Below are 19,590 nucleotides of genomic sequence, written 5' to 3'. Positions count from 1 at the left end.
AAGATACAAAAAGACCAAAAAAACCCCAACTGCCACTTCTGATGAGCTGAAAGTAAAAACAGGGTGTCGGGAGCAAAAGCAGGGTACTGCACATGCCCCCAGCACTCAATACCAACAAAGGGGTGGGCAAAACACCTAAGCCACCCCTCTGGCCCGACCCCTGGTCACACCCCTACCCTCAACCCCATATAAGGAACCAGCTCCCTCCACCTTGGGGAGTGAGCAAGGGGACTTGTTACTTGTTTTCGCTACCCTCCTGCTGCAACAGAGGCCCCAATAAAGCCTTGCCTGAATTTCTTGACTGGCCTCTTATCAATTTCTATTGACTGGGGAAGGCCTAGAACCCTGGTATCAAATGGTTTAACGGATGGGGGAGCTTACATGTCTGAAGCAAGGTCCTGGAGCGACAGCCCACTGTGTGTGGTGGACGACGGGCAGGACACGGCAGCAGTCTTCGCTCCCTGTGGGAGGAATTACCAGTTACAGGGGAATTGACATCAGGTGGGCTCATTAGTTACCAGGGAAACCAACAGGGGCATGCCTCTTATCAAGCCTCTCACTGCCCCTTTGATAAGAACAATCACCAGCTGGGGCAAGTTCGCAGGAAGGTCAGTCATGTGAACAGGCTGCAGGTGAAGCAGGCACTGGTTGGGCAGGGCATGTACAGAGAACAAGAGAACAATCATCTTAAGTGGCCTGACCATACAGTGGTAAACTTTACAATTTCATCCTTGGGTTACAGAATACAAAGTTGAGATTTTTGACTGAACCAGAAGAGTAACATTACCGAGAAACAGAATAGTTGATCGGACTTTGCATCTTTCCCCTGGAAGAGAGGAGGCATGTTTTTGTTTAAATGAGAGAAGTTGCATTATTTCAAATGGGAGAGTTGGTGTTCTTTGGAAATATGGCTAAAGGAGCAGCTATAAATGTTGAGCACCAAAAAGATGGACCATTGTGGACGGAGTGGATTGGAACTCAGTATCTGTTCTGAACCTCCTTTTAGTTTACCTTTTTAGTGTAACTACACTTTCCAGATTCACAGAAACTAGGGTTTTAAATGTAAATTGGGTTCTGCCAACTAAATGCCTGGTGCCAAATTTCTTTCTGTGGCACTGCTTTGATGTTTAGCATTTGCTTTGGAGGTGTCAAGAGGGTTAGTCGTAGAGGTTGTGGCAGTGCAGCAGCTTCCTGATCTCTCTGGATGTCTACTTCAACAGGTGTCCTTGAAGTCCAAGGTCCAAGGAGGCCTCCTCACTCCTTCCCTTCCTGGCTGTAGCGGAAAAAGCATCTCTGCTGGCTAGTCAGACTGGTACTGTTTATTCTGGAATGTTTCCTGCAGACATGTCATCATAGAGCCTTGACCTTTTAATGATTGAGAAGACATCTGATTTCCGATATTCAGTTCTTTTCTGCTTAAATTAATGTTTTCTGATTCTTAAAACCGTGATTGATAAACTGAAACACCCAGAATTCCGTATCTTTTTCCAGATTCATTTCATTTTAAAGAAGTTTTTGAAATGGTTAGGAGTTTTCCCGCTGGGTGATAAACTTAGTTTAGTAAATAATTAACCTTTGGAACTAATTATTCTTGATTGTTCTGAGCACAAATGCATGCTACACAATGTGGTCAAACAAGTTATTTGTCTTTTAAGGAAAAGAACACTCTCTGAGTTTCAACACTGCTATTCTCCGATGGTTTTTAAATGATTCACAGGAAAGTAAAAGTATTGCAGTCTGATGTTCAGAAATGTTAGGTTTTTCATTATTTTTATTTTCCAAACATTAGTTTAAAAGAACATTAAAAGCATCAGAAATACAAATCTGACCTAATGGTTAACATCAGAACAATTTGCATCACAGTAAAGCATCAAGAGAAATAATTAATATACCCTGCTAATTAGTCATATTCAACTGAATTCTCATTACTTTTATAAAAGTTCTCATTTTAGCCCTTATGGAAAAGTTATATATGTCTATTTATATCTTTATGTCCACATAGACATAGATATAGATAGACATATATAACTTATGAAGAGACAAGTTACATATATCTATCTCTGTATCTGTATCTACATATATCTACACATAGACATAGATACAGAGATATAAATATACAGGAAGGCTAAGAATCTAGCCTGCTATGTATTTCATGCAAGTTAAATCAGTAATTTCTTGATGAGCATAAAGAGACTGAACACCTCATATGCACATGCTTATTGTCTTTATGCTATGATTTTTACCTCCCAAAGATGGGTCAGATCATCTCAGACTCAGAGGTCACAAAGGAAACCTGTCATTTTTAGTTTTACAAGTAGAAATTACTTTTTAAAAAATCTTTTATTGAGTCACATTTGAAATGCCTGGCCAAAAAAGAGATTCATACCTTAAAAAGTATGAAATAGCTTCTTGATTGCAATGTTATTACTTATAAAGCTGTTTGGCTTATTGACTTAAATACGAGGTTCTGAATTTAGACAAAAGTTTCATTCCTAATTTGCCACAATTCTTCAAATGATCTTGGGAGAGGATATTCTATTTCTTAATTCTTTGTTAAAAAGAGGTAATATACGAACCTACCTCATGGAAGTATTAATATAGTGTTGTATTAAAAATATAAAAGCACAGTTGAAATAGGTCATAGTGACTTCCAAAAATAGCATTCAATTACCAAAGGAAAAAAAGAAGAGTGTATATTTTATCTTCTGTTATAAAATTTAATAGCAAAAATAAAAGGACAAGAGAGAGAGAAGGAAGAAGGGAGAGAGTCCTAAAAGGTGAATTTAACAGCAAAATAAAATCCATATCTCATACTTAAGCCTCGGAAATAGAAATGACTGGTTGATCCTGGAAGGTAAGAGTTATTAGATGAAACTGAGCAGAGTTCTAGCTGAGTACCAGCTGTCTTCTCCATGCATCTCACGACCTCTATATTTGGGAACAGCATGGGAGAGGATGCTATAAACTGAACACCTTTCATCCAAGGGACAAAGTACCTTCCAATCTGCAATAACTGTTCTTGAATATAACAATTTATAAAGATAGGTTTTGTATCTTGATGCTCATCTTGTCTAGAAGTTATAGTTCCAAAATTGTATTGAGTTCAAATGCCAACTGTATAATGAAAACATTTTTACATAAAAATATAAGTTTACAGTAGTTATGCTAGGAATCACAGAGTATATAATAAAATTAGTTTAAGTGTAGAAATACTTAATCTATTTTGCCTTATTGCCCATTTCCAGTTTAAGATTCATGGGAGAGAAATAACACAATTAGTTTGAAAACAGATCATCTTAAGAATTTTTCTACCATGGTAATATATAAACAAAGACCAAAAATTTTTTCTAAATAGTTACTTAGATAGTCTTCGTCAGGTTGTTAACAAATCATTCTCACACAGAAGGAAAGCATAGATCGAAACACCCCCATCTCATCCTTATGCCGCCTTGTACATACAAGAGTCTACATACAACAGTCTAGCCTGCTTCCCACATAACAGCACCCTGATGAGATGACCACCGTTAGTGCCTACTACCCCAGGGAGAGCACCCCTCTACTACAGATGCAGTCCTCCTCACTAGGTTTCTTGGGTAAGATCATTCTGAAATAGAATAATTCATTTTTAGCAAGAAAAAACAGACTTCTGTGGTACGCGGGCCTCTCACTGCTGTGGCCTCTCCCATCGCGGAGCACAGGCTCCGGACGCGCAGGCTCAGCGGCCATGGCCCACGGGCCCAGCCGCCCCACGGCATGTGGGATCCTCCCAGACCGGGGCACGAACCCGCGTCCCCTGCATCGGCAGGCGGACTCTCAACCACTGCACCACCAGGGAAGTCCCAAACTTCTTTTTAAAAGAACTATACAGCTACTCAGCTGACACAAAATAATGATGTCTACAATTACAAATGGTAATAATCTTAATACCCTATTCTTAGTTGGCTGTCTTATGAAAAGAAAGTAACTAATGCTTGTGTATTTTTGGTAAAAATAGTTATAGATAATACATTTCTGATTTTCTGCTTTAACAATGTGTTATTTATTCCAGTAAGCCTGCAACCAAAAAAAGTACATTGATCCCAATTCAACACTTCAAAGAGTCAAAATTTATAATTCAGTTAATAAAAATAATGCCTCAGTAAAGATGATACCTTCACGTTCTTTAAAAATTCCCGCTCATACTTACTTCAAAGAACCATAACATTGACTCAAATGACCATAATCAGTTCATTCCCTACTTTAATACAGTAGCATGATCATTCCCTGGCATCTATTTAAAAGTTTAGTACAAAAGATTGGAGCACAGGTCAGGCGTAAAATAATAAACTTTTACATCAACTCTTAAAACGTCAAGAAACTGCAAACGAATAGATGCTAATACTTCAGACAAAAGGGAGTCATTAGTGTCAACTGTCTAGGTCTTTAAGTTTTGATGTACCTCTGGTCTCACAGAATTAAAAAAAATCAATTAGTATCAGAAACAAAAACATTTACATAAGATTCTCTAGCCTCCATGACTCTAAACAGAGGGGACTGGAATCTGCTTGGCTGAAGTGCTATCATACTCTTGCATTAAATCATTAGTGGTGTGATAATGCATGGCAATATATGAACTGGCAAATCCAAAAGAATTTACTGGCTGTAAGTTATGTGGGATGCTCTCTTCCTGGGACGGGCTGCTGTTATAGATACTGTAGTACGGCTCAATCCGAGTGTTGATGGGGGTTGAGCTGCTCTGACCATAGTGTTGATGTCCAGCAGACATCTTGGGACTGACCACACTTTCCTTCGAATGACTTGGGCCACAGGCCTGGTCCACAAATTTCTTCTGGGGCTTTGGAGACAACATGTAGGCAGAGTTTGTTTCATGATGGGAGGATTTGTTTCTGTTGACTTCGAGGTTTCCCTTTCCCATGGCTCGAAGTCGAGTCTTCTGTTTGCAGCAGAAAAAACCCAGGCCTATGTACTGCAGACACCACAGTACTTTCCTTCTCAGCCCTGCACTGTTCCGAGAATATATAAAAGGGTTTAATCCTGACTTGAAAAATACAAGCGTAAAACCAAACAGTTCAAACTGGTAAAGGATGAAGCTCCCATTGCTGGACAGAACCACCTGCACCAAGGAGATTCCCAGTGGAAGGCAGCACACCAGGACCGACAGCACAATGATCACACAGGTGACCACCGCCTTGGAATCCTTAGCCGTGGAGAGATTGACAGCCGACACCAGCTGGAGCCGGCTGGCCGCAGGGGTTGGCAGCTGGTTGGGACTCTTGGTGTATCCGTGGGTCTGAACGTGCTGCAGTTTATTGTAATTCTGGTTCCTGTAAAGAGCTGGCATGGTACACTGGATAGGATCTCCACCTCCCTTCACAGAGGCCCCCATGAAAGGCTGTGGTCTGGAAGCATCAACTGTGATCACAGGGGGGCACTTTCTGACTTGAGCATTTTTCCGCAGGGTCTGAGCAATCATGATGTAAGACACAGAGACCACAGCAACACAAAAGGTGAAATCGACCACATAGAGAGACAGGATGGCTTTCCCTTCTCGGGCAATCAGACTGGACATGGGAAGGCAGAGGTGGGACTTGCTGGTTTTCAGGGTGGCCAAGGTGGCGAGGGTGAAACTGGTGGCCCAGAGGAGCAGAGTGAGGAGCAAGGTGCAGAGAAAGGAGGCCGTGCGGTTCGGCTGCTTCCCCAACACCATGCGGAGCCGGTGCAGGGCAATCACCGCCACTGTCTTGAGGGACATGATGATGAAGCCGGAGCTGGTGAGGTGGAAGGTGAAGCAGAAAGCATCTGGTATGCCGCTGGCTGAACTGAAGAACAACACAAAGGTGAACATGGGGGCCGTCACGCCACAAATGAAAAGGTCACAGAAGGACAGGTTCAGGACCATGAAATCAAAGTTGGTTCTGAATTTCCTGAAGGCCGGATCAAAGAAGGACAAGAAGACAATGAAGTTGCCGTAAGAGCCCAGGCAGAAGATGATTGCGAGCAGAAAGGTACAGCTCACCAGGGTGGCCGTGTGGACGAGGTCCTGGAGGTCTTCCTGGACAGCAGTGCTGTTTTCTCCCTGGGAGTGAGGCACAGGTAGCAGGGTAGTGTTGGGAGCATCCTGAGGGAGGTCTGTTGAGTTCATCTTCAGAGAGAGATGACTTCCTTCTGTGTGAAGGGAGTCAGGGCCTCAACTCACAGATGAGCGATATTTGACAAAAGAGGCCCAAGGCAGAAAAGCCTGCGCACAAAAATGCATACCCAGAAACAGAAAGGAATTAATGGAGAAAGAAGAGTGACCTCATGATCTTTTACAAAAGCACTAGACTTTTTCAGCTCTGACCCAGTGCCTAGAAAGCATTTCTCCTTGCAAAGCCCCACACAGGAAAGACACAAAGACCTCAAAATACATTCATCCAGCTGATTTCAGGTTTTATGACACAGTGGTTTTCAAACTAGGTTAAGCATCATCTGGAGAGTGGGTTAAACAAAAAACAGATTCCTGGGCCTCACCCCTTGAGATTGTGATTGAAGGATGGGTGTGCAGATGTTACCTTCGGAAACTCTGCAGAGCCAGACACTGTGAAGACACGAGAACATGATCTCTCCACGAAAGAGATCACAATCTAGTTGGAGGAGATCAGCCTATGAAATTGCAGCCAAATGCGGCAAATCAGCTGATGGCAGCACACTGTGGGAGGAAAAGAAGGGGGACATAATCCAGCCCCGGGTGAAGGCTGAGAGAGTGTAAAGCAGCTCTCGATAAGGAGGAGCTAGTTGGGTGGAAGGCGAGGGGCAGGGAGTGGGGGACAGACAGGCTGGGAGAAGGGGAGTACGTCTTTGCAGCAGAAGGACTGAGGCAAGAAACAGCATGTGCTGTGCTTGATGCATAAGCAAGAGGCTACTTTTGAAGTGTATACTGTGGCCTTTTACGTAACTCCCACACATCACTAACAAATCCGACTCCTCTTCCTAGGAAGAATCCTTTATTTTCCGTTATTTATATTTTCTTCTCCCTATTTGTGATGTTTTGGCCAACTCCGCACTCTCCTTTGGAAAAGAACTTTGTGTACGACTATATTTGAGAGGGAAAAAATGGAAGTAATGAAGGGTGTCAGAATTATATGAGATTTACAAGGGGCGAAGCACCACTTTGCAAACTCTATATAAATGTGAGTTATCATTATTCCAGCAGGAATATCCTCGTGGAGAAGCAGGAGGCATGCACCCATTCATGCATGCATTCACCCAGTTTATATCTACCGTGTGCATACTCTCCTCCAGCTTTACGCTAGGTACCGTGGGTACAAAGATGAATAAGACACAGCCTCTACTTTTAAAGAAAAACTTCTTTTTCTCCTTGGTCCTTTACTTTCTTAACATTTTTTTTTCCATTTTGCAATGAGATTTAAAATACACTCACATAATGTTCTGTTGTCCCAAATCCCAAAGCCCTGTGTGGCCTGGTGCCCATCCCGCTCCCAAAGATGCTTCCAGTGGTACAGCTTAAGTTGTTCCTTGGAGACTGGTGCAATGCTCTTGGCAACCAAAACTAACTTGCTTTAATCCAGTATTTTAGGAATAACCAGTGGTACTGGGGAGGTCCATGGGTGATGTTCAGAATATTTAACCACCAGCTCAAGCTGAGTCCCAGAGGCCTCCAGCTGTCCTAGGATTACCACTTTAGTTGCTGAATCATGGGGTACAGAGGAAGGGGCCTGGTTAGTGAGGTATTACTGGGGCCTCCAAGCAGGAGCTATGGACCACCCAATACAGAAGTCACCCAGCATTCAATAATAGGTACAGCTGTGCCAGTGAGTATCAGACAAATTTCAGTCCTGGGGAGATCCATAAAACTAACTCGTGTCCTTCACGAAGGAAGAAGATAACCTCTTCTACATTCTAATGGTCAAAAGTGCAGATCATAACAATATAATGAATTTCTCCACTGAGAAGTAGGACCCACTTTTCTGTACTTTCCTGATATAAAAGAGATAGAAAAAATAATCCTGACCTTTTGTTTCTTGATGATTAGAATTTAAAAATAATAATAATGGATAGCTTATTATTTTCACTTAAAAGAGTATGTGCCTGTTTCTGAACCCTTTTTGATACCTGTGTAGTGAAAAAAAAAACCTTTTACTGTTAACTTTTTAATTGTTAATTGGAGGATTGGGGTTAACTGATGAAAAAAGAAGTAGAAGAGAAAATCCAATTTGTGGAAGCAAGAAGAGCAGAAAGGTGATACTACTGTTTATAGCAAACTCCCCTGACCCCGAAGAGAGAAGCAGAAATTTGGCTTGGGTAAATTAGAATGATGAAGGGTCTGGAATTAGGATGCTAAGAAAAGTACCGAGTAAGTGGGTAATAAAAATGAAGCGGATGATGGAAGTTATGAAGACCCCAGGCTGGAAGGAGTTTGGAAAGGGGAAAATGGAATGATGAGGCACCAACATTAGTCAAAGATAAGAGGCAGAAGGAAAAAAAAAGGATTTGGAGGAGTTGAGGGGCAACTTTCACTTTCTCTCCAATTATAATTGCTTCAATAAACTTAAATTTTTTCAATACATTAAAAAATAAAGTAGAATTCTGGGTCAGGAATATAATGATCAGTCTTATCATTAGTATGTTCACTTTACTAAGTGCTTGTGATGTGCCAGGCACTGCTCTCAGTGCTCCACACTATTAATATATTGAATCGTCAAAACAACCCTGAGATAGTATAACTTACCTCTATTTTACAGATGAGGAAACTGAGTCAGAGAGAGAGAGCACCTATCTTAAAGGGGTACAGTATGGATTTGAAACTAAGCAGTTGCTCTCTAAAGGCAGCACTCCACCACCAAGCTAAACAGAATAGCAAAGCAATCAAGGCAGGGAGTCCCAGGTCAGAAGACAGTTACAGCAGCTATAATTTACTCGGTGGTTATTATATGACAGGCACTTCTACTAGAAGCTTTACATAGGTTATCAAACTTTATTTCATTCTCATTATAATCCTATGAAGTAGGTATTGCAATCCCTTCCCAACTCAAAGTTCCTGGAGCCCAAAATTTGGATACAGACACACACACACACACACACACACACACACACATATACTTCCATGTACCTTTTTGGCAAGGTTGAAAAATTATGGTTCTGGTATAAAGTAACTATAAATCATTCTGATTTGGGATAATTAGGAAAAAAAGGAAGGAATCAGAGGCTGGGAAGAGAAAAGGGAGAAAAAGCAGAAGACAGAACAGAAGTAAAGGTTTGGGCAGAGAAACTTTAGAAGCAGTAAGGAAATGGAGGGAAAGTAAACCCAGGCCTTAGGTACTAACTTTTGAGACTTTAAGAAAGAGGAGGCTGAGATGACAATTTGGGGAAAAGCTATGATAGAAGAACTATAAAACTCACTTATTTGGGGGAGGGAGGCGGTAAACGAATACCTATCTGCTACTTACTCCTAAATATTAAATAAAGGTTACCAACATTCTTTTCAATGCAAGCATACAAGTTACTCTTTATCTCTGGGACCATAAACAAGTTTTGGAAGAAGATGTAATTAAAGTAATAAAATCAGAGAAATTTTAAGTTGGAACACCAGTCGTAAGAAGAAAACATATTAAGCACAATAAGAAGGAATGAATTCATATCATATGCATCTTATTACAACTAAGAAGGAGAGAGCCTAAAGTAAGCAAGAAATAATAAGTGAAAATTGTTCAGCAATTTCTCATTAGGATGTGTGTGAAGAGCCTCTTGATAATCTAGTGTGCTGTCTTAATATTTTAGTACATATTAAAACATTTTATATGAGCTTTTACAAGTCAACTCATGACCTGGATTCTTCCAACTCTTGTTTTCTCATTATATCCTCAGTTCCTCGAGGGCAGGCATTCTCAGTCTAACCAACCCTCACAAGAAAACAAGGTTCTGTACTATTATTATTATTATTCCCACTGTATTTGTATTGATCAGGAAAACATCAGGGAAGTTAGATGACTTGTCCAAGGTCACTAAGATTCAAGCCAGATTTATCTGATTTCAGAGGCCATGCTCTTTCTCCCCAGTGGAACTACCTTTCGAAGCCCAGAGCAGCTGATAGGGTCGGGTCTGTCAGTGGATGAGGGAGAGGGGAGGCTGTGGAGCACCTCCAGTGTGAGGATGTTGTGGGAGACTTCTGGGAGGGCACAGCGACCCAGACCAGGGACTTGAGATGGGTAGCGGCTCCCCTGGCTGGGGAAGGTTATGGTAAGGAGGGCCTAGGTCGGTCCAGGGAAGCTTGTAAAAGATGCAGCAGAGGGTTGGTGAGGTGGGGAGGGCTCAGGCAGGGCATGGGCGGCGGGGGAGGGGTTCCACGGGCCCCGCGGAGCCGGGGAACCGACAGGGCAGGCGCGAGATGGTTTCCCCTCAGGCCGCGCCAGGAGCGCCGGTGCACGGCGGCCGGGCCTGGACCTGTGCGGCCGCCTCCTCGCTCACCCGGCGGATTCTCAGGGCCCGGCCCTCCCGGTCCCCGCGGGGTCGTCCTCCTCCAGGGGCCCGTGGTCTCTCACCTGCCCGGTGGCCGCAGCGCCGCCCCTCCTCCTCCATATCGCAGCTCGGACCCCAGCTCCGCCCGCCGCCCGGGAGGATGCAGGGCTAGAGACATCATCGCCATCGCCGCCGCCTCCGCGCATCCCGGGAGCCGCGGCAAGCCGGGGCGCGGAGGCGCAGTCACGGAGACGCCGAGGGCGCCGCCCCCCACCCCCACGCCGGACACTCCGGCTCGGCGCCCCGCCTGCCCCCGCGCCCTCGACGACTCGCGGGCCTCCCGTTGACCCGGGGCCCGACCGCTCCCGCCGCCCCGACCTCCGTCCTCCGCGCCGCGCGAGGTCTCAGGCGCGCCGTTTTGCCGCTCGGGCAGTGGCGGCTCCCCGAGGCTGTTACGAGCTGACATACCGAGGAAGAGGGGGAGCGGACTGGGTGGAGAGGAGGGCAAAGGTGGGGGCACCGACGGACACAGCGCGACCCATGGGGACCTTGACCCCTAGAGGGTGGAGACCGTGGACAGCGAGGAGTGGCCAGGCTTCACGTCGGTCTTGGCGGGATCTGGGGGCTTCCCAGGCTTCTGGTCGGCCCGCCACCCACCTCTCCCCATTCCTGGCGCTTCCTAGTCCGCCTTCCTAGCTCCTCTCTACGCTGTAGCTAATACTTTTTCTCCTAGATTAAACTGGCGTTGTCGTCCAGTTTGGTACTTTGAGACACAGAATCTGTAAATCAAGTCATTGCAACAGACTTTAAATCCAACCAACTATAACGTAATTTTTTCTCCTCTCAGCTCTCTGAAAGTATTAATGAATTTATTGAGGGAACTCAGCAAAGGGCATAACTACTAGGAAACAAATGCAAAGAGCACAGAAACTACCCATGCAAATGAAATAACCAAGCCAAGAAATCATCGACGTTACTCAATGCTGTGTTCAATGTAAATCAACTTGAAAAGCAATGGTGCAATGTATGCAGCTAATTTTAGCAAGCAAGGACACAAACCAAAAAATTTACCAGCCTCTCATTCTAAAGTGCACAGTATGTCCAAAATAATGAACTCATAAAAGCGGGTTTTAGTCTCAAGAGTTATCAAGTAGCATTCCCAAGTATGTTTGTTACTCTGGGGACAAAAGAAAGCCAGTTAAACTCTTTACTACTTCAGTGTCCCAACCTGGGTAACTAGGATCTTACTACTTTTCTGACCTTCTCAGAGGGTACCACTTGGAAACACAGAGTGCTATTTGAGTGTTCTTTCCTTCACCGAGTGCCAGAAAACCACAAAGTTCCATTCAAGTGAAGTACTTAGGACACTGCTATTGAAACACCTATTTTGGCCGATAGTTCATCTTCTAAAACAGAACAGTTCAGCACCAACAAGCACCAAATAATTGGATTTACGCATATATTTTTCCCAGCCACCCCCACCACTCTGCTTTCATCAAGAGAAAATCAAGAGGGCTGGATAATTTATGAGGTAGATACCCAGTCCAGGTGTTGACTATGCTATCAGAATTTAGAAATTACTTCAAAACAAAATTTCACAAGTTGTAAAGGGTTCTAGAGAGCTAGAAGAGGAAATCTGGAACCATCCAAGTTCCAGAACTAGTAAGCACGATCAACAAGACGAAAGCTACTATGATCACGTCTACAAAACGTACCAGCAGTGTGTCAAATTGGAAAGAACACTGGTTTAGTAGTCACAAAATGGAAATCTACAAATAAACAAGCAGGGCTGACTTGAAGTATGTTAAGATATGAATAGGCTGTCAATTGGCAGGGAAACCAACATTCTAATACACACTATCATTGACAATGCAAATTGACACATGCACTTTGAGGAAAGAACATGAGAGCCATTAAAATGCTTAGATTCATGACCTAAAAATCTCACTCCTTGGAATTTATCCTAAGGAAATACCTGAATAAAAGAAACAAGTTTTAAGTATGAAGGGATGAAAATGTTCACTGCAGTGTGATCTATAGTAGAGAAAACTGAAAACCTTGATGTTCAACAATGAGGGAATACCCAAAACAGTGACAGTAACAAGACAAGTGGCCCTTGGCCGCAAAAATAACTACGAAGTCTGCAGAAAGTTTTTTTCCAGTAAGACAAAAGTCCTCACTGGTTTTCTCTGGCCCCATTACTAATCATTAGCATTAAGAAAATAGGTAGGTAAAATTTCCTCCCAAATTTTGAAACACAATTTGCAAATTCTTTTTTAAAGGATTCATTCAGAAACTAAAGATTATTTATTGGCTCATACAACATTAAAGATACAGGCTTTCTCCTCCCCTTACTTCCTACCACTCCCCCCCTCCACCCATCCCCACCTGAAACCTGCCTTAGCGCAGTCTTCCAGGCCCAGTCAGCAGTGACTTCTCAACACTGGTCTGCCTACACACACCACCCCCCAAACCCAAAACACTTGCGTTCCCTTAACACTGTTCCTGCGAGCGTTCTCCCTTCTTTTGAATGCAACATCCATTTAAGAATTTAGACAATAGTGGCCATTCATCCCTTTTCTCTCCCTCCTCCTTTTCATTCTTGAGGCCCCCGATAGAAAATTTAGGAATTAAATAATTCACAATATAACCAGTTAGGGTATCAAAGTAATAAGCAACTTCTAAGCCTGGTATCAGAATCACATTGGGCATGTGATTAAGGTGCCCCACTTTTAGGCCTAGAGTGGGCCTTAGGAGTCGTCACCAGTGGTTCTCAATCCTGGCTGCACAACTGAAGCATTTACGGAGCTTTTAAAAGACTTTTAAAGCTTTTAAAAGACGTTGATGCCTGAGTCCCAACCACAGAAATTCTGACTGAGGAACACAGTGGGTGCCCAGTATCTTATATTTTTTAAATTCCCTACTTTAGGAACCTTGCCTATGGCAGTGTATGTTCATACAGCTTGGCTATGAAAAATTGAAGTGGTCAATACAACATAAAACCTCACTGCTCAAACTGTGGTTTCAGGACCAGGCATCAATATCATGAGCTGGGGGCATGAACTAAAATTCACATTCTAGGCCCATCAATTTGAGAATCAATCATTTAGACCAGTGTTGTCCAACAGAACTTTCTGTGATGATGAAAACATTCACCTGCCTATTTAACAGGGTAACCACTAGCCAAAAGTAGCTAATGAGAACTTGAAATGTGGCTATTGAGAATGAGGAATTTTTTATTTAATTTAAATGTAAATAGTCACACATGGCTATGACCTATTGTGCTGGATAGGTCTGATCTAGATAATTCACTCTGGTCGGAGGGCATGAATTTACAGATCCATATCTATGAATGCAAAAGGAATCCATGAGGGTCACTGGCTACAGAACTGTCTTCTCCTTGTAATGAAGACAAAAGCCAGGTGTTAAAAACAATCCATTTATTGGGTTTTAAACTAGTTACACAATTGAAATAATCAGTTTGGCACTACACTATACAGGGATTACGCCTGTGTATGCTGACACTTAAATACTGTACCAGGACCTCTGCTGTGCTTAGGTCTGTATCGAGTCATTCAGCAAGTAGATACTAAAAAATATACCATAGTGTTCCTTTAAGGAAGACTGTACAGGGCGGGCTGCAAGATGACATTCACCAACTTGTGAATTACTTGAACCTAGAAGATACCTTGAGTTCTATAAGCTGGTCATAGGCAAACATGTGGTGTTCGCATTTAGAGATGCGCACAAAAAGTTACATAAAAGTTCAGACATTCTAACGATAAATAAACTCAAAAAACCCACACCTCAGCTTTTGTAACATGAAAAGATAAAGAAAATAATTTAAAAACACAAAAAAATGGCATTCAATTGGTACAAAAGCCAAAAAAATCACTATAATAAAGAGCTATATGTGTATCTTTACAAATTAATTACACAATGGTGTTGTGTAAGAGGTTGCATCTGTACAAAGTCTTGCCAATGCTATCTCTACAGTTTATACAGTGTTTTACATCTATGTAACACTTATTAAACAAGTCAAATAAATATTAAGACTTATTAGTCTCAACGATTCTGCAGGCAAAAAAAAAAAGAAAAAAAAGGAAAAGGAAAAAAATTAAAAAGAGAAAAAAAATTACAGAATTTCCACAAACACAGCAGACTTCCATTAGTCAACTGTAACAGTTTTCAAAGAGGGTCAAACAATATTTGCGAAGAATACAGGTAAAAATCAACCAGTCAGGGTTTTTATTGTTGTTGCTGTTTATTTGCAAAATCACACACTGTATACATATATATCAATCAAAAATTTATTCACCAAACCCCTAGTTTTTCAGCAACTGCTCTTCTATTCAGCACCAAAAACTCCAGTCTGTGGGAAACACGTGGACACAGACTTCACTTCTGTGTCTTGGTCAAGCAATCCATCAGGTCCTTGGCTGGGTTCAAGACTTGCCCTCTTTTCCTTCCCTCTTCATGGCTCTCCAGACCCAAGGCTCTCAAGGCTTCAGATTTATGGCCCACAGGCCTACTACCATCTAAACCCATGGCCATTTGGAAAGAATTCAAAATAATTTGAGATGAAGGAAATGACAGGATCTGTTATTACAGATGGGCCTTCTCCATTCCAAGTAAACTGTTTCGTAATGAGTTCCTAGACTCTGTCTGGTCTTGGATGCCATGATCATACTGGGTAATTATCTCTAGTCTGAGACATTATGGCTTTGTCTGATGCCTCAAAGAAAAAGTGATTAATATTCCAGAAATACTTCTGGACAAGTTAGGAAATCAAATGGCAGCTGAGAACCTGTGGAACGCAGACTAATGAGACCAAACACAGAAACCACCAAAATGATGAGAGCTCAACAGTGGCAGGGTTTTAAAACCTGCAGAAAGCCACCACAGATGGTACCTGAGGATCTGGAATTTTTGATGAAAAGAGCTCGAAGTGAGGACTACTCATCTGTATCAAGGAGGAAAAAAATTTCAGTTAGACAACAGGACATCCAACTCTAAGAGCCCAGTAAATGAAATCTTCATTCATCCTATCTCAGTAGAAAGGTTTCTGGGTCCTCCCTCTTTAATACAGAATGGATGATAAATACTTAAGAATCCAGATGAAATGTTTTCACAACTGTAGAACCTAGAATCCCTACGACAACCCAAAATGGCCAGGCCCCACTCAGGAGGCAATTAAGAGTAAGATCTCTTTTCTTTTATCTAACCATAAGCCCACTCATGTATAAAGGCCCAAAAGCAGTCACATCAATTCTCTGCTTAATACCTAAAGCAGAGAAGAAAGGATAAAATGCTCTGGGAACTTAACTTCCACTGGCCATAGTAAAAGTCATGAAAGAAAAAAACTTAGGAATACCCGCTTCTCAGTTATCAAACCAATGACATTTGAGGATGTCAGACTTCTTTAAACTTTGCTGCCTCACCTTTCTATGCATAATAGCAGGGTGACACGAGGAGATCGGTGAGAACAAGCAGCTGGTCATCAGTGAATTGCTGTTTGTGTTCTTGCCAGTTGTCATGGTGCGTCCTTCGGAAATTGGATAAGGTCTTTTTTACAGTCATCTGTAGAGTAGGCAACCCACATACATTTTATTTTAACCTCTCCAGGGTTATATTTAGGATACCTTTAGCTAAATAACAATCCTTCTAGACTTCAGATCTTACACTTCACCAAGAGCTACAAAACCAATAAACCAATCTTACGTCAAAAAGCCACCAAGCTTACTTCTTTAGAATTAGTACTAGCTGCAATTAGGACAAGCGACCAGAACTCGCACCACATTATTAAGCCAGTTTCAATATATACTTACATCTATTTATCTTGAAAAGGACCAGGACCAGTCCTACATGCAAAAGGACCTTGAAAAGGACAAGGTCATTGGTCTTCCAAGTTGTTTAATGTAGGAACACAGGTGTTCACTAAATAATACCATCACATTTTCCTGTTTAATATGAGCTCCCAGTTATATACTTCCTAGATATAAAATGCTAGTGAAATAGAAGCATAAAATTTATTCTGACAACACTGACAACACCGTACTTCCACTGGAGTTGGAGGGACAGAAGCTATGGTAATTTCCTTGTTACCAAAATATCTCAAATATACAGGCAGCAGGGTCTCTGCAAGATTTTAATAATTATTGATGAGTAACTTGGGTCTGGCAGAGGTAGGAGTAGTAGCTTTATCAAAGCAGAAGATCCAGAGTATAGAGATTAGTATAAATGGTTTCTTACAAAATATCACTGATAATATATGTGCAAAGAAACTAACAAGGGAGAATTTTACCTCAATAGGCTGAGGATCATTCAGGTGTGCACTGAGATTCATAAGGAGCTGGGGCATCCAGGTGGGAACATCGTAAGGACTAGAAAGAACACATGCACCAAGTCCCAGCACCCCGGCATGGCGTTTGACCAACTCTGCAAAGAAAACAGCGATATATGTGCAAATATTTACAGGACTCTATTGCACTTGCTACAGTGAAATAAATTAGTTTTCGATCATGCTAGTTGTTTCCAATGTTTGAATTTCTGCATTTAAAAATGACTGTATGCACACATATCAAAAACATGATTTTAAGGCTAAACTAAAAACATCCTATAGCCATCCCTCAATGACAGCATAATTATATTTAGGTCCAGAAATGTGTCATGTATTTGGTAAAACTAACATAGTAATGGCTTTTTCTGAGCAATTCATATCATACGTGAAAGTGCAATCCCTGATCCTAAAAACATCACCAGTCAAAATTAGATCCCACTTTTCTGGATGTGACCACCTCCTACAGAATGCATCAATTCATTAAGTAAACACACCGTGAATGTGGAATGTCTGTATTCCGCAAAACAGAACTGCTATGTGTCTGTATTCTACAGGGCCTCTATTCTTCCTTTTTAGTGACAGAAGTTACATTAAAGTGCTTTCAAATTCTCATTGTTTTTTAATAAAGATGTGTGCATGTATGTGTTTGTAAGTCTGTTATATGTGTGTACATGAAACGCCGTGGATAGGGAGTTGAAATTAAGAAAAAGGGAATTTGTAGTAGTTATAAACAATGCCATTTGGTTATAACAAAAACCTAAAACTACTTTGGTACTTCATTATTAAAAACACAGTTTTCAAGCAAAAAAACTAGAATATATACTGGTATTTTATTGGAAATTGCTATTAGGTAACTATATGACGTAATCAAAACCCTGGTAGACACAGAGAACAGACTTGTGGTTGCGGGGCGGAGGGGTAGGCAGGAAGGACTGGGAGTGTGGGGTCAGCAGAGGCAAACTATTAAATACAAGATGGATAAACAGCAAGGTCCTACCATAGAGCACAGGGAACTATACTCAGTACCCTGTGACAAACCAGAATGGGAAAGAACATGAAAAAGAATGTATACATGTATAACAGTCACTATGCCGTACAGAAATTAACACAACACTCTAAATCAACTATACTTCAATGAAATTAAAAACAAAATTAAAACCTTGCTATAATCAGTACTTAAGAGTTTCATATTCCAAGCATTTTCTGCAAATTCAGTCAGCTTCCCACTTACTAATAGTCTATGTTTTCCATTCTTGTGACTATTTGTAGATAACAGTGGCAAGATCGGATGCTTCTCTGCAATCACATTTAAATTTCTCTTTAAACATGACACAGTCATCAGATCTCATTCTCTTGTTTACCTTCATGCTCAATTAGAGTGGAAGCTCCTGTAGAATAATGAGTGCTCTCATCCTCTATCAAACGCCTAGGGAAGTAATGATTTTCCTCTCTCCAAATGAAAGCAAGGCTTGTTTTGTTTAGTTTTTTTCTCTTAGTACATTTACACATACGTTATAAATTCTAAAAACAAATATTTTAGATCCTCCAAAATAATTCTGGATACCTCTCTTTTTTATAAAGAGATTTCAGGTGGGTGGGTACTGGCTTGATTTACTACAATAGTTGTATGCAGCCGTGTACACATTCCTTTGTACCTCTCTCAATTTCAGCTTTTACACCCCAGGTCTTGCCTTCCATATGCAAAGCTTCTCAAAAGCAGGGTCAGCTATTCCCGGTACCTAGCATAGACCTAGGCACATACAAGCATTCGATAAATATTTGTTGAGTTAAGCCTGGTTAATTCCCAAAAGGTGTTTTCCATCAGTCTTGTTACCTGCAGAAGGAATCGTATTCGGATCTCCTACAAAACCAGGGTCTCGTTTCCTTTTCTTCGGTAGTTTTGTTTTGCAAAGTTGCTCAAAATGAATCTGCATAGGACTGTCCATGGTAAGGAAGTTACACTGTAACAGACCACTTAAGGTGGTAGCAGCCATTTCTCGAACCTATAGAAGACAATCACTTCCATTAGAGCCAAGATCCTAAGCCTGGAGAGGTGAAGAGAGTGGTAAGGGAACTGGGGTGGGGATTTTCCCTGATATTTGTATACAAATTGTGTAAATGCTCTTTTGCAGTTTCTTAATAGAGATTTCATCAGATTCTCAAAGGGTCTGTGGCCTCAAGACGGATGAGTCACTAGACCAGGTTCACAGAAAGTTTAATGGTTAACCATGCTATACAAAATTAAATTTCTCCATACATTAATTATTTTCTCACTGACTGATAGTTCTTATCTGGGGTGTAACTGTAAAAGCAGTGCCAGAGCCTAACATTAAAATAAAATTTTCCTAGACTCTACATCTCTTAAAACAACTGCTGTTGTTGTTTTCACTGGTAATAAAGATACAGGATAATTTCTATAATTGGCATACATAGTAAAGATTTATATCCATTTTAACTCATGAATTTCACAGGCTGTTGTCAGACTATAAATACAGTTTATAGAAGTAATAAATGAAGAGTGTTTAACAGTCCATTTCAAATTGAAATGGGAACTCAAGTTTTGGGAAGACAAAAAAGCTGTAAAAAGTTATCTCAAATATATCACAAAAATTTCTGCTAAATAGTCGTAAGGAAAGGCAATAATAATTCGAAAAAAACCACTCAAATGCTTTGCTACTTATTCATTCAAAAGACTTTTTCTTAAATTTTTCAATGTGACAGTTTGGGGGTTCTTAACATATTCTTTGCTACTTTTATTACATTATTATATGAAATACATTATAAAATGTTTTATT

General features: G+C 41.3%; 2 protein-coding genes across 3 annotated transcripts in view; both read right to left on the bottom strand.

Moving 5' to 3' along the window:
- Positions 1-4,269: 4,269 nt before the first annotated feature.
- GPR75 (G protein-coupled receptor 75) lies at positions 4,270-7,639 on the bottom strand. The gene has a single exon (XM_029232330.1). It carries the CDS (start codon positions 6,140-6,142, stop codon positions 4,520-4,522), a length of 1,623 nt encoding a protein of 540 aa, XP_029088163.1. The 5' UTR covers positions 6,143-7,639; the 3' UTR covers positions 4,270-4,519.
- A 6,239-nt stretch (positions 7,640-13,878) lies between these two features.
- PSME4 (proteasome activator subunit 4) overlaps positions 13,879-19,590 on the bottom strand; it is a 101,469-nt gene continuing 95,757 nt past the window's right edge. Inside the window, exons 44-47 of one of the 2 annotated variants that reach the window (XM_029232324.1) lie at positions 18,630-18,798; positions 16,760-16,893; positions 15,897-16,035; positions 13,879-15,418 (exon numbers count right to left, since the gene is read on the bottom strand). In XM_029232324.1, the coding sequence (XP_029088157.1) occupies positions 15,901-16,035; positions 16,760-16,893; positions 18,630-18,798 (438 nt within the window). In that variant the 3' untranslated portion in view covers positions 13,879-15,418; positions 15,897-15,900. Of the gene's footprint in view, positions 15,419-15,896; positions 16,036-16,759; positions 16,894-18,512; positions 18,546-18,629; positions 18,799-19,590 lie in introns of those variants that run through there. The other variant, XM_029232325.1, reaches the window with a different exon arrangement.

This window comes from Monodon monoceros, unplaced genomic scaffold, assembly GCF_005190385.1.
Source record: "Monodon monoceros isolate NGI ecotype Baffin Bay Population unplaced genomic scaffold, NGI_Narwhal_1 Super_Scaffold_19, whole genome shotgun sequence".
NCBI classification, from domain to species: domain Eukaryota; kingdom Metazoa; phylum Chordata; class Mammalia; order Artiodactyla; family Monodontidae; genus Monodon; species Monodon monoceros.
Note: the sequence above shows the minus strand (reverse complement) of the source record. Positions and strands in the feature narration are given on the sequence as shown.